This window comes from Alligator mississippiensis, chromosome 2, assembly GCF_030867095.1.
Source record: "Alligator mississippiensis isolate rAllMis1 chromosome 2, rAllMis1, whole genome shotgun sequence".
Taxonomy (NCBI): domain Eukaryota; kingdom Metazoa; phylum Chordata; order Crocodylia; family Alligatoridae; genus Alligator; species Alligator mississippiensis.
Genome location: NC_081825.1, coordinates 178,853,415 through 178,867,838, shown reverse-complemented (window position 1 = coordinate 178,867,838; position 14,424 = coordinate 178,853,415). Strand labels below are relative to the sequence as shown.

Genomic DNA, 14,424 nt, shown 5'->3' with positions numbered 1-14,424 from the left:
GCCCAGGTGACCCACTATGGTCTGGTCTCTTTTTGTAGCTAGGAAAAAAGAAGAAGAAGTTCATGCCTTATAATCATCAACACAAATACTTCAGCTGTGAGTATCTTCAGTTTCCTGAAGTAACTTGAGGACCTCTCCTAGGACTGACTACAGCTTCCTCTGAAGAGGAAGAGAAGAAATATTTCCTTTTATGTTGCAGCCTGATGGGTGATCTTAGTATTTTGGAAAGTAGTATGGATTGGGAAGGTTTGTTAACCTGCACATGTCTGTTTGGAAAAGTAGTATGCAGCAACTGTAAGAGAGAAAGAAATAAGGGATAAAAAGTTGTTAAAGGAAAGAGAAAAGGAGGAGAATTTGAGGTGGGAGGATGAATGGAGTAAGAGGGGAGATGAAACATGTTAGAAAAAGCTGGAATAGATTTCTTTGTGATTAATGATTCTAGGATGTGATTGATATATTGTTCTTGTTCTTTCCTCCAGTTTTGGCCCCAGCTTTCCTAGTTCCCTTCTTCCAGTTCATTGTAATCTATTTCTCAATCAAAAGAAGGAAGTGGTTGGTAAGTATTCTGAGCATTACTCAGAAACCTTTGCAAAATGTAGCCACAGTATATCCCTTCCTCTATTAACCTCTGTCCCCTTGCAATCCTCATCATACATGGGAAGTGATAATGGGGTCTAGAATGTAGGAGTCAGCCTGGGCCTGTTTTAATGGAACTGGATATGGTTCAGCCAGTTTTTGTGAGAATATGGTTCCCCAGTCACATAAAAGTTGATGGATGAGAGCTACCATGTGCAAGGGTGACTGGAGATTACAGGAACATTTGCTAGGGCTTGACTTCCACTGGGTCAGGGAAACAAGTGGAGCTACATTTGAGAGACATGGTATATTACAAAGAACACATTTTTGTGCCATAGTTTGGCTTGTGCAAGAATGAGAAGGAGAGTGCAATGTGGATGAATCCTTCTTTCAATCTTTTGTCAGGAATTGTTCTTGATTGTAACCTACAACATCCGCGTCTGTTTTATGTATGTTCCCTTAATGGGATTTAAGAGCTTCATGGCATACTACTGGCTGGCCAGGTAATATTTGCTGCCTTTTTTGTCCATTTTGCTGCTAGTTCATCCCTTGCCTGTTGTCACTTTTAGCAGTTTCAATATTGGAAGGAATAATATAAGACTATTCACCTCCATTGTTGATTTCTAAGTTAACTATAGTCAAACAAGAAAGGAGTTGGGAATCACTGTGGGTCACTGAGTGATGTTCTCTCGTAAAAATGTAGTGATGCTGCAAAGAGCCACCAAAAATTGGGATGTAGAAAAGATGGGATTGAAAATCCTGCACTACAAAGTAATGTTATTGTATAATCAATAGAAAACATGATTTGAGTTTGGGTGGGGGAATTTTTCCAGTGTATTACAAATGTTACTTTTAGAACCAGCTACTAGAAAATCACTGTTTTTCCAAGCAAGAAAATGGACCTATTAACAGTCAATTTGGAATAGATTGGCAATGAAGGTTGTATTTGTATATGTGTGTATGTATATTTGTCTGCTCAGGTACCTAGAGAGCACCTGGTTTATCTGGGTTTCACAAATGAATCACATCCCAATGCACATTGATTATGATCGGAACTTGGACTGGGTATCTACTCAGGTAAGATCCTCTCCACTCCTTGACACTTGGGGTCTGCAGATGTGAATTTGAAGTCACAGACTCCTGTTCTAGGAGCTGTAACTCTAATTTGGACTGGGGGTTTCTTTCTGTGATGCAGATGAAAAATCATAATGGGCCTCCAAATTTAAAGGACAGTTGTAGCAAATGCATTTTAACAAATAGATTTGAAAATGTGATATTTTTTGTGAAAACTTTCCTAATTTTCAGTGACAAAACTTGTTGTCAAGTTGACAAAACTTTCCTCAAATTTTCCTTGACTAATATTAATTCTTCCCTGCTTGCCCCAAATAAGGAGAAATAACTGGATTCATCTTGGATGGAATTTTTTTTTTAATTATTATTTGAGGAATTGTGATGTAGTGAAATAAGGAACAAAATGAAAGTACTAGCCAATTGCCCATCATGAATGACAGAGTGTTTAAGGGAGTGTTTACATGACCCCCTCTCCCATGCTCCACTCACCCTTGGGGGCCGACCATGTAAACAGTGCCTCCGCTGCTGCTGCCTCCTCCTCCAGCCTCTGGCACGGTGACTCCCTCCTGCCTCCGCCTCCTCCCGTGGAGCAGCGGGACTTCCCTCTATCTGAGGAGGTGGCAGCAGTGGCTCCCTCCTCCACACCCACTTATCTCCACCTCCTCCCATGGAGCAGCAGGGCTTCCCTCTGCCTGAGGCAGTGGTGGCAGCTCCCACCCCCCAGCCCGCACACCCTCCCGCCTCCTCCCATGGAGCTGCAGGGCTTCTCTGTGCCTTAGGTGGCAGCAGTGGTGGCAGTAGCTTCCTCCCCCCAACCCACCCTCCTTTGCCTCTGCCTCCTCCCACGGAGCAGTGGGGCTTCCCTCCACCTAAAGCGATGGTGGCAGCAGTGGCGGCTCCTCCCTCCGCCCACCCGCCTGCCTCCACCTCCTCCTGAGGAGGCAGTGGTGGTGGTGGCTCCCTCCCTGCCTGAGGAAGCGGAGCGTGCGCAGTTGCCCAAAAGTGTTACGGACAGACAGACGCACAGACAGACACACACAGAGACAGACTAAGCCCTTTATTATATTAAAATAACCATATCTACACTAGGGGATCATTTTTCATTAATATGTGGGTTAATAAATATCAATAAATATACTACCGGTATAATTACATAATTAATTCTGCTCCAGCTGAAATAGTGGAGAGAATTCAGAATAACTATTTCTTATCCTTCAATGTACATCTTTCCTGCCTACTCAAATGGGAGCTGTGAGGTAAACCTTTTATGGGGTTTTATAGACAGATCTATATAGATCCTGAAGAAAATGCAATTCCATTAGTTCCAGTGGGCTAAGGCAATAACTATCTCATATTGCAGCATATCATTCTCACCCAGACCTTGTTCCTATGTTCAAAAGAATGACAGCTCCAATCCCCCATATCAGATATCCATTCAAGGCAAGGGAAAATGTGCGTGAAGGGCAGGTGCTCAATTATATTGATGTCTAGACAAAATTAAAATGGAATGTTTGTTTCTCTTTATTTTCTACTCCCAGCTTCAGGCAACATGCAATGTGAACCAATCCTGGTTCAATGACTGGTTTACTGGGCACCTGAACTTCCAAATTGAGCACCAGTGAGTATGGGTATGGGGAGAGAAATGGGGATGTAAGGGGTATCTCTGAGTAAGATTATCCAGCACCCAAATGAGAAGTCATATGCATAGGGGAAAAGTATCATTATGTTCCTTTATATATGTATGGGGTGGCCACACCTGGACAACAGTGTGAAGTTTGTATTTCCACAGCTCAAAAAGGATATAGAAGAACTAGAAAGGGTAAAAAGAAAAGCAGTGAGGATGACTAGTGCTCTCCTCATATTGAGGAACTTCTGCAGAGAAGAGACAAAATAGGATAGAATTTTTCTCTACAAAATTATGAAATGGTGCAGAGAAAGTAAATAGGGATTTATTATTTTCTGTCTCTCACAATATGAGAACTAGGGGACCTAAAATTAAACCCTGAGGCAGTAGGTTCAAAAATAATAAAAGGAAGTTCTTTTAAGCACAGTATGTAATCAACTTGTAGAATTCATTTTCACAAGATGCTACAGAGGCTGGAAAATTAACCAAGTACAAAAGGGGATTGGAACAATTCCTGGAGGTATGGTCCATTAATGATAGGTAAGAGTGCAGCCTCTGAATCAGAACTTCTTTAACCTTTGAGTGCTGAAAGCTTTGGTAGGAGAGGAGCAGGGAATGGAAAATATTGGACATAACCTTTTCACTCTCTGTGTACCTCATCCTCTTCCAGCATTAACTCTGCTGCTGTGTGAGACAGGATACTGGGCTAGAAGAACCTATGGTCCGACTCAGTAAATGGCATTTCTTATGTTCCTATGTTTAATCAGTTTGGTACCATTGGGAGAGAGGGGATTCTTTTGGGACAAATAGGAAGAGGAAAGCAAAGTCTTGTCTCTCTTCTTCTCTTCACAGCCTTTTCCCTACGATGCCTCGACACAACTACTGGAAGGTGGCCCCCTTGGTGAAATCCCTCTGTGCCACGCATGGCATTGAGTACAAATCCAAGACTTTACTTACTGCTTTTGCAGACATTTTGCAGTAAGTGTCAATTAAGAGAATGGTTTTGACTATAGAGCATAGCTAGGCACGGTCAATAGCTGCAATGTAGGAGAAGTTTGGGAGAGGATTAAAGTGAGTTAACAGAGAAATTAGTCTGTAGATGGGATTCAGAAACTCAGGGTTTTAGGGTCTATGATGTGGACCTTTTCACTATGTGTCATCTGTTCAGCCCCAGATTGTATTATCATAGGTTCATAGATGTTAGGGGCTGGAAGGGACCTTACCAGATCCTTGGGTCCAGCCCCCCTGCACTAGGCAGGAATGATTGCTGGGGTCAGATGACCCCAGCAAGGTGGGCGTCAAGATGCTTTTTGAAGATCACCAGGGTGGGTGACTGTACCACCTTTGGGGGAGCCTGTTCCAAACCGCTGGCACTCAACTTGTAAATAAGTTTTTCCTTATGTTGAGTCTGAAGAAATCTTCAATCAGTTTGTGCCCATTGTTTCTTGTTTTCCCCTGACAGGCCTTGGTGAACAGATGCTCCCCCAGGCCCTCATGTACGCTCCTAATATACTTACAGATTGCCATCAAGTCCCCTCTGCGTCTTCTCTTCTCCAGGCTGAACAGTCCCAAGTCTTTCAGCCTTTTCTTGTATGACCTGCTCTCTAGACCTCAAATATCAATACCTTCCAAACTTTCAAACTAGTCCTAAATACCTGAAACTGCTGTCTGCCCTAAAAAGAAAAAAAAAAAAGCTTAGCCTCCTCTTAAATACCCCTAATGGAAAGCTGTGTATAAATAGTTAGGCCAGAAGGTTACCAATTGTGAAACTCCCTGCAAATACAGGCTGTGTCCACACCTGCAGGCATATGTAGTTTGTGGTGTCACAAATCTCTTAAATTGTGCACGGTGCTGCTAATTTGCAGTGTGGGGGCAAAGTTGCTACTGGAATTTCCCGGTAGCAAAAAACCCCTCTGGAAAGTAAACAGGCACAAAGCATGCCAAAATACTGTGAGCCAGGACAAATGTGGGGAAACGGGAGAAGGCAGCTCTGGGCTGGCTGCTCCCCTGTCTTTGTGTACCACTCCCCAGCTAGCTGGGGTGCAGGGTGCCTGTTGGCTAGTCCCACACTGAGACACCCTGTGCCCAGCCAGTGCCAGCCCATAGCACATGGAGCCTGGCTGAGAGCCAGGAGGAGCTGGGACCAGACAGTTGGCTAACAGCGGGGCAATTTGTCCTGCAACAAGGTCTACATGTGGGGGGGCATGCACTGCAACACAAAGTACTGGCACACATTAGTGGCACTACTATTTGGGTTACGCAAGCTCACTTTCCTGCTCATCTGGATGCAGACACTGAGTGTAATATTCACCACTCCTGTAAATACTTTGGCAAATGGACAGTAGGGTGCCTAAACAGATATTTCAGTTCAACTTCCATGTAAAACCAAGAAGGGGATTAAAAATAAACGACAGTCATTGTTACTTAATTTTTTTCACTGAGTATTTAAAATGAAACCCAAAGGAAAACATTTACAAAATCATCTTAATTTCTTGGATAGCATTGACAAAATTTCTTAATTTCTTCAAAGTCCCAATTTAAAAAGTGCTGTGAGCAGTTTGGAGCCCAAATCAGTTCAACTAGGTTCTAAGGGGTTTTTGAAAAATATATCTTTAGGCCCTAAACTGCGATTTGTTTTCTGTAGGCACCTTGCAGGTTGAGTAGCCAGCTCACATGCAAAATGGATTTGGGCCACTGGCAGGAGAATTCCTAAAGTCCATAGAAAGGATAATTGATCCAAAAAGTATATATTAGGAAATATAGATAGAGAGATGACAGAAGGGGAAATTAAGAAAATATGGCTACCTTGTCATTTTTTTCAGAGATGTTTCATTTGATTGTAATTAGAAATCTTTTTCTTCCTTTTTAAATTAAACATAGAGCTTAAGTTCAAGATATTTTAAAAGAATTCACAACAAACAGAAAGCAGCCTTCATTTTTTAGCTAAATCATAGTTCACATTTTATACATTTTAATAGAAACTATTAAGGCATTTTACATTTGAATTTAATTAATCTCATGCAGTAATTTTAAAAAATGTAATTAATAGATGGAATTTGTTGGATTTTGATAAAAAATTACCATAGAAGCAGATTACCCAAAGTAGGCAATGCTACAATAAATAAACAAACAAATAAATAAAAATCCTCCAAATAAATACTCTGAATTTGACATCCACAGATGAAAAAGTTTCCAGAACCAATATCAAAAAATGAAAACCTAAAAAAGGAATATAAGCATGAAATACGATGCAGTACAACAGAAACAGAAGAAAATATAAAATGAAAAAACCCAAAACTTAATCCTTTATTTAAATGACCAGCAAAATATGTGAAAAGACAGAAGACTAAGCAATTGTTTAAATTCAATTTTCCTGAAAACTTTTCAGAAATATCATAAACTCTAAGCTGGTCCAAAAAAGAGGCTTTTATTTTTCCTTTCCTCTTTTATTTTAACCAGTACAACCAGCAGAAATGAAAATGTTCTATTATGGATACTATCCTGCTTGCCATAATTTTCTGATACTTACTTTCATTCTTAATACTTACTACACCTTAATCAAGGCCCTGATTCTGCAGACAATCATGTGTATAGCTTCACTACTGACAGTAGATCCAGTGACAAAGTAAAGCAAATAATGGTTCAGAGAATGACAGCCCAAGGCTCAAGAACCAGGAACCTTCCCTGTACTAACGCACCCAGAACTAGCTGCAAAATACCAGGAGGAGTCCTGACACTACTATTCAGATGAAAGGAACCATTCATGTTCTTCCACTCTCTTGGTCCACATTTTTCCAATTATGTGAACTCTTTTGGTTTCCCCTCTCCTGACTGACCAAGTAGCTCTACTGAATCTCTGTCTACATGGTGACCCTTCACATCCAAGTCCCTCCTCAGTCTCTCTCTGCCATCAACTCCCTCAACCCCCACTGGCTCTGTACCATTATATTAATTTTTTCAGGGAAACCATAACTCCTCCCCTTTTTGCTTTCATTCCATTCTCATTCACTTATTTTGCCAACTTTATGGTCCCCCTACATGGGCGGATCTAGGATTTTGAAAAGGATGGTGAAGATGGTGTGTGTGATACATCATCACATAACAGAATACATTTTTCTTTAGTTAAAAAGAAACTAGAGGCCTTAATAATATGTTAGGAGCCTAGGGCTATATTATTCTGTTTAAGTTAAAAAATGTGTGATTGTATTCGAATATTCATTAATTTGGTCTATCTTACATTGAGTGCATTTACACAAGATGCTAACTGTGCAGTAGCCTAATTCTACTGTGCAGTAGTGTGCAGGGCACAACCCATGCTAACATGCTATTGTGCAGTAGTATTAGGGTACTGCACAGTTAGTGTCACTAAAAAGCTGTGCGCTGGTGCTACTGCGCAGTAGTACCAGTTACTGCGTGTTGATTTAGTGCTTGGTTATGCAAGTACTAAACTTAATACACAGTAACTACAGCACATTAATGCATGTGTAGAAGCACCCATTGGAAGTATAAAAGAGTCTGTGTTAGCAGTGCATGGCTATCTTTGGCCACTATATTGCCATAGCAAGGGAGTACGTTGTTAAGGCAATGTAGTAGTAGCATCACGGATTTTGCCAACAGATGCTACAGTGCCATAGTGTCTTGTGTAGATGCACCCATTGTGTATTTAAACCCCCCCACAGCAACCTAGTTAAAAATAATCAAAAGTTGTTGCTTCATTCATCTTGTAGTCATTGGAATAAAATATATATCCAATTTTCAGATTCATAAAACAAAATCTAGCCTTCTTGACCACCCTGACAGTGCATTCAGTGCTTTACTGGGCATGTCTACATGAGCAAATAATTCAGAAACAGGAAATAGGAGTGCCAGGACTGCAAAGCTGTGAAATAGTAATGTCAGGACTCCTTCCAGTATTCTGCAGCCAGTTCTGGGCACATTAGTACAGGGAAGATTTCTGTACTTGAGTCCTTGGACAGCATCCTCAACCATTGTTTGCTTTACTTTGTCACTGGATCTACTGTCAGTAGTGAAGCTATACACATGACTGCTTAACTAAGGTGTAGATAAGAATGAAAGTATCAGAAAATTATGTTAAGCAGGATAGTATCCAGGAGCAGCTAACAGACAGCAGACTTGCAGAAAAACTATAGCTTGGTTAGTTGAACTTTGAAATCATTAAAAAGGAGAGCGGGTCATTAACACATGTGGAATTAAACATATAGAAGGAATCAGGTAGATTACAATGAGACTTGAAATCAATTAACCCCATCACTGCTACCTGCATATAAATGCTGCTGCCACCACCAGGCATTTGGTTTTAAACTTTGGGTGAACCAGGAATCAAAGAAGAGGTGCAATTGCACTATTGCATGCCCCCTTCCCCTGGATTCACCTCTGTCCCCCCTGTTACTCATGGGTTCAATCTGTCTTCCACCTCTTCCTTTCCAAAAATGCTTCTTTCACAACATTATTTTTTCATCTTTCTTCCCACTTTCTCCACTGAAACCAAGAAGCAGATTGCCACTTTCCAACATTAATATCATCTTCCAGCCCCCTGATTAATTGGATGTGCTCTCTCTCTCATTTTGCTTTTGCAGCTCCTTGAAGGATTCTGGGGAACACTGGCTTGATGCCTATCTGCATGGATAAGAAAACTACAATTCTTCATGGGGAACCTTTCAATGTACAGCTGCAGAGACCATTGGAGACTATGGTGGACTCTGGGAGATATATAAGCCTTGTCTAGGGGACTGCAGAATTGGATAAAATTAATTTTAGTATGATTAGGGGATTAAAATATTTAAATTTAGCTTTTTTCTAAATGCAAGTCACCATTTGCTGCTTTTGCTGGATTTAGTGACATGAATGGATGGGATATTGGCCTGAGCCTAGTAGAGAAAGGACTTTTAGTAGCCTCTCTTTCACTCCTAACATGTTACTTGCTGTAAATGGAGGAAGGAGACTGCCAGATTATTTGCCTGAGTGATAGAATTTTAAGGAATATTACATCTTTCTGAAATGCTGTAACTTGGAAAAAAGGCACAGGAAAAAGCCAACTGAAGAAGACACAGAGAAATGTTGGTGATGGGACAGGGGAGAAAGAAATCTTCATGGTTAAGGACAGAAATTGCACATAAACTGGTATAAGTGATCGGCAACTGGTTCAAATATGTAACACAACAGCAGTTCAGTGCATATAAATCACTTCCAAAGTGACTGAAACTAGTTTAAGATAAACCTGGATGGATGTAGTATCAGACTTAACTGATTTAGGTTAAATTGGTTTATTGAACTTCTGTCCCAGATCCCCTCCAGATTCAAGTTAACTCAGTTTCTCAGCATCCCAGGATTCTTTGCATCTCCCACACAACCTCTCCCTCTCCACTCCACAGGGTGGACAGACTAGCCTTGGCCCAAGCTTTCTGCTCCACTTGAGTAGGGAGGTATGCTCTAGTGTCTGGCCTGGGCCACTGCAGGCATGTGGCTGCATTTCTGGAATCACAAGTGAATGTAATCACTCACTTATCAGTTCAATCTATGCAGCTTAGACTAACCTGTGAAGATTGAAATGATTCAGCCTTGGGCTTTTTGACTATCTGTACTTAGCCCATGGACTTCCTGTAATCATTGTAAAATAGGAACACAAACCAACAGATGGGTTGAGCTCAGGCACAGGGCTAGAGAACTAGAGAAGCTATGTCACTAGGAGTGTGCACAGTATCCCTTACTTACTCTTAGTGTGTTTGTGTTTTTTCAGAGCTGGTCTGTGTTGTTTTTCTATGTGAGATGTCATACATATTTTGATAAACGTATTATTGGACAATCAGTACATGGGTAAAGGATAGTGGTTAAAAAGTTATTAATATATAAATATAGTCTACCACAAAGCTTAAAAAATAATTATTCAACTGTCTTGTGTCTATCATTTCCTGAACAACAGGAAATATATGAGAAGTACCACCGTTTACACATACTCTATAGATTTCTTTGTCAGAGGCAGAGGACTTGGAAATTACACCTGTACGTAGCCAAGCAAATTGGGAGGAAACCAAACTGGTTGTTCAGGGGAAGAAAAGAAATGCCAATTTTACTCAAACACATTTAAAAGTACATAATGATGTTCTGGTATCTGAACTGAGAGATAAGATAATGCATTTGATGTCAATGAAAAATTAAAGTACCATTTTTACTCAAATATAAGATAAGGTTTTTTCCCCACAATCAGCTTGGGGGAAAAGCGCTCCTCCTCTTACATCCAGATACTAAGAAACTTCATTAAATACACTGGCTATCAATAAACTGCTGTCAAAAGTAGCATGAGCTCAGTAATGGAAACCAATTATGAAGCTGATTAAAAGCAGCCAACACTGAGCACGGTTATAAGACACATGGCTCATATTGGGCAAACATACTGATAGGACCCTACCACAAGAATATATCAATGCAACCTATCTGAATAAGATATATGGTTATGCCCAGTGTTGCCAAGTCTTGCAAGAAATAAAAGCAGTACTGCCTTTAAAAACAAGCCCCAAACAAGTGCAACCCATTTAAAAAAGAGGGGGTGCCTGTCAACTTGTGACTCTCAAAAAAGTAAAGTGACTTTAAAAAAAATAAGAAGCCCAATTCTGCTTGTTATAAGCCGATTTGGCAACACTGGCTATGCCCATTGTGCTCAGTCCCCTTCAAGCACTAACTCCTTTTCAAGCTATGGTGAGCCACTGCATTGAATATATTTTGACTTCCTCTTTTCTCCCACAGCAGAGAAGTGCTTTTCTTTCCCATTTCCAGTGATTCCTGTTTATTCATCAGCCTTAAATGTCTGGCAAACATCACCAAACAGGACCCCAAACAGTTCACCCAGATCACTCTCTAGCTCCATCTCTCAGCCTGGCATATATGATTATTGTGGCTCCATCCTTACTGAGGTAGACACAGACAAGGTTGCACTGCCCCTTATCTGCATATAAATATTTGGAGGAGTCCAGGACCTGTGATAGGAACACTTGGTTCCAATCATAAGCGGGGGCTAATCAGCATGTGGATACTTTGTGAGGTCACCATGGTCTGAAATGCTGTTGACTCTGTTGGGGCCCAGGTCAATGAACTATATAGCAAATTATTAGCTTTTTGGCTTTGTACTAATATCTTCCATTGGGAATGAGAATGGTGTAATTGGAGGGGTGTGTAAGCAGAGTCGGGATTAGGCAACAGGCAGCTAGGGCAGCTGCCTTATAGGCGGGACAGCTCCCCCCACCCTCCAGAGCCTCGGCCTGGCACCGGTGCCCCATGCTAGCATGGGGCTGGCACCTGGGGGAGCCTAGAGCTCCCCATGGCTTCCATATACTAGCAGAGCAGGGCAGGAGTATCCTTGCCCTGAACTGCTCCCTTTGGGAGCAAATTTGCTCCCAAAGTACGCATATGTAGATGTACACTCAGGGAAAGCTTACTGTGCTATTTTACTGTGCAGTACTCTTTCTTAGCATTAATTGCACATGTAGGCATGCCCAGTGTGTAATTCCTTAATTAAAAGTTTAATTTGAGTATCACAGGAACTCTCCTAGTTGGACTATAGAAAATGGGGGAATGCATGTGCAAAGCAGATACAAGCATGAATGAGAACAAGGGCAAAATGAGTCTTGTCAAATATATTTCACGGGATGTGGGAGGTCTGCTTCATGCCTGGGGCTTGGGTTCGGGACATCACGGAGAAGGTCCCGGCTACATCCGACCTGCAGGCCAGTACCCCATGGTTGTCATCCACGTGGGAATGAACGACGCGGCCAGGGGCAACCCTGACCACATTATAAAGGACTTCAAGGCTCAGGGGGCCTTGGGTGGTATTCTCCTCTCTTTTCTCCTGTCCTCTCCTCCCCATGGGGGCCCAGGTGGTATTCTCCTCTCTTCTTCTAGTGAGTAGGAGGGGACGGCGACACGAGGCCTGTATTGGCGAAGTCAACCGGTACTTATGGAGTTGGTGCCGCTAGGCGGGCCTTGGGTTCCTAGATAATGACCCATGCTTTTGGGTGGGGGACTTACTGGGGTGGGATGGGCTTCACCTCTCTCCTAAAGGCAAGCATGTCTTCCCTTCCAGGTTGGCTGATGTCGTACGGCGAGCTTTAAACTAGCCTCGCCAGGGGAGGGGGCCGCAGGAAGACATGGAGACACCACCCGAGCAAGACAGGTGACACATGCAAGGAGTGCCCAGGTAAGAAACAGGGGTCCAGATAGTCTTCCTGATCAGGGGGTGGCACGCGCAGCTATGCAAGGTCTTAAATGCTTATATACCAATGCTTGTAGTATGGGGAACAAACAGGAGGAACTTGCCCTCAGAATAGCCAGTTCAAACCCAGACATAGTAGGACTTACAGAAACGTGGTGGGATTCATCCCACGACTGGGCAGTTAGCATTAGGGGCTATAGGCTCTACAGGCGGGATAGAGAAGGAAGGAAGGCAGGGGGTGTGGCGCTCTATGTCAAAGAGCAATACACATCCTCTGCCAGCAAAATGGGGTCGGAGGAGGGGCAAGCTGAAGTGCTCTGGGTCAAGATACAAGGGGGTCGTGGCGAGAGGGATTTAACAGTGGGGGTCTACTACAGGCAGGGGGTCGGACTTGAAGATCTACAAGGTCCCTTCCGAGCCTAGTTCTATGATTCTATGATATTGGGAGAAGCAGGCTGAGTGAACAGGGAGATAAATAAATCTTCTGCTGCTGTTGGTAAATAGGTGTGAATGGGTGTAGTTGTTATACATGAAGGAGCTGAGAAGGATTCCAGTGCAGCAAACCGAATCTGACTTTAATTGTGGATGAAGGAGTTGGAAAGTTGGCATAGGTTTTGCTGCATTTGAATGGAGGGCCTGCCCAGCTGGGGGTGCATGGATTGGGAGTTGCGCACTATTGGCCTGAGCAGGCTCTGTGATTCTGTGTGTGGCTTCAGAGAAGCCACACAGGAGCTCACAGCTGGCTGAACCTGATAGTGCACAGCTACCAGTCCAATTACCGCAGAGTGGGCCAGGCTGAGCTGGGCGGGCTTTGTGCCTCCATGTGTGGTTCCCCCAAGAGTGTGGGAAGCCCCACGAGGAGGCGTGGAGCCCTCTCTGCCGATAGTGCGCAGCTCCCCATCCATGCACTGGGGGCCAGGCTTATCTGGGGGTGGGGGGTTGGACAGGCTCCACACCTCAGCGCGCCTCCTGGGGAGTGGGGGGTCCCCCAGATCTGTGCGCAGGGCAGGGCAAGTGTGTGCTGTGGGCTCACGCTCCCCTCCCTGCTGCCCTCCCCTGGGGCCTGCGCAGCACAGTGTGTACAACCCGGTGTGGAAGAGCACAGTGGAGCTGTGAAGGAAACCTGCTTGCTGCTGTGAGCTCTGTGCTGCCCTGGCCGCACTTCCCCTGTGTGCATCGGGGAATGGGGGCAGCAGAGTAGGGATGTGCTCATCGCTGCTGCCCCTGCTTGCAGGGGAAGTGTTGCCAGGGCATTGTGGAGCTCACAGAGGGAAACTGCTTTCCTGTGCATCCCAGCTGTGCTGTGTTGGGTCACACATGCTGCGCTGCGGAGGCCCTGGGGGAGGGCAGCAGAGCCGGGAGCACGAGCCCACAGCACGCACCTGCCCTGCCCCCACCCCTTCAGAGATCTGCGGGGGCGTGAGTTCCTCCTGCCTCCTAGGAGTGGGTGCTGCAGCCGGAAGCCAGCCTTGTCCTTGCCTGAGTACACCAGTAGGGCTGGGGGTATTTTGTGGGGGGAGTGAGGGGCACAAGCAGGGTTGGGAGGAGCTGTAGGGGGGAGTGAGGGGCACCAGCAGGGCTGGGGGTGGGAGCTGTGGGGGGCCTTTAAGTTTAACCAGAGGCAGCTATGGGCTTAGTCATAGGAGGGGCAATGTTTTTAGCAGGTGCATCACAAATTAGCCCCCGTACCCTCCCTTAGTGCCACTCCAATTTCCTTCCCTGCCCAATCTGCTGCTCTGCTTTCTATTCCCTGCTTTATCTGCCACTGTGGGCATGTCTACATGTGCATTTGCTGTGGCACCAGTTTACTTGTGAGTAAATTACTTGTGAATAAATGGTGCTGGGCAAATGTCTCCACATGTAGGAAGTGGGAACAGATTTGTTGCCAACCTGCTCCTGCTTCCTGGGGCCCTGCAATGGGCCCCTGTCA

The 14,424-nt window shown here is 43.9% G+C and overlaps 1 protein-coding gene across 1 annotated transcript in view; it reads left to right on the top strand.

The window, feature by feature from the left end:
* Window positions 1-10,171, top strand: part of LOC102563927 (acyl-CoA (8-3)-desaturase) — a 30,772-nt gene extending 20,601 nt beyond the window's left edge. The window contains exons 6-12 of the mRNA XM_006274890.4: window positions 39-96; window positions 480-556; window positions 982-1,079; window positions 1,557-1,653; window positions 3,186-3,265; window positions 4,124-4,249; window positions 8,869-10,171. Of these exons, the coding sequence (XP_006274952.1) occupies window positions 39-96; window positions 480-556; window positions 982-1,079; window positions 1,557-1,653; window positions 3,186-3,265; window positions 4,124-4,249; window positions 8,869-8,920 (588 nt within the window). The 3' untranslated portion in view covers window positions 8,921-10,171. The remainder of the gene's footprint in view (window positions 1-38; window positions 97-479; window positions 557-981; window positions 1,080-1,556; window positions 1,654-3,185; window positions 3,266-4,123; window positions 4,250-8,868) is intronic.
* Window positions 10,172-14,424: the final 4,253 nt, after the last annotated feature.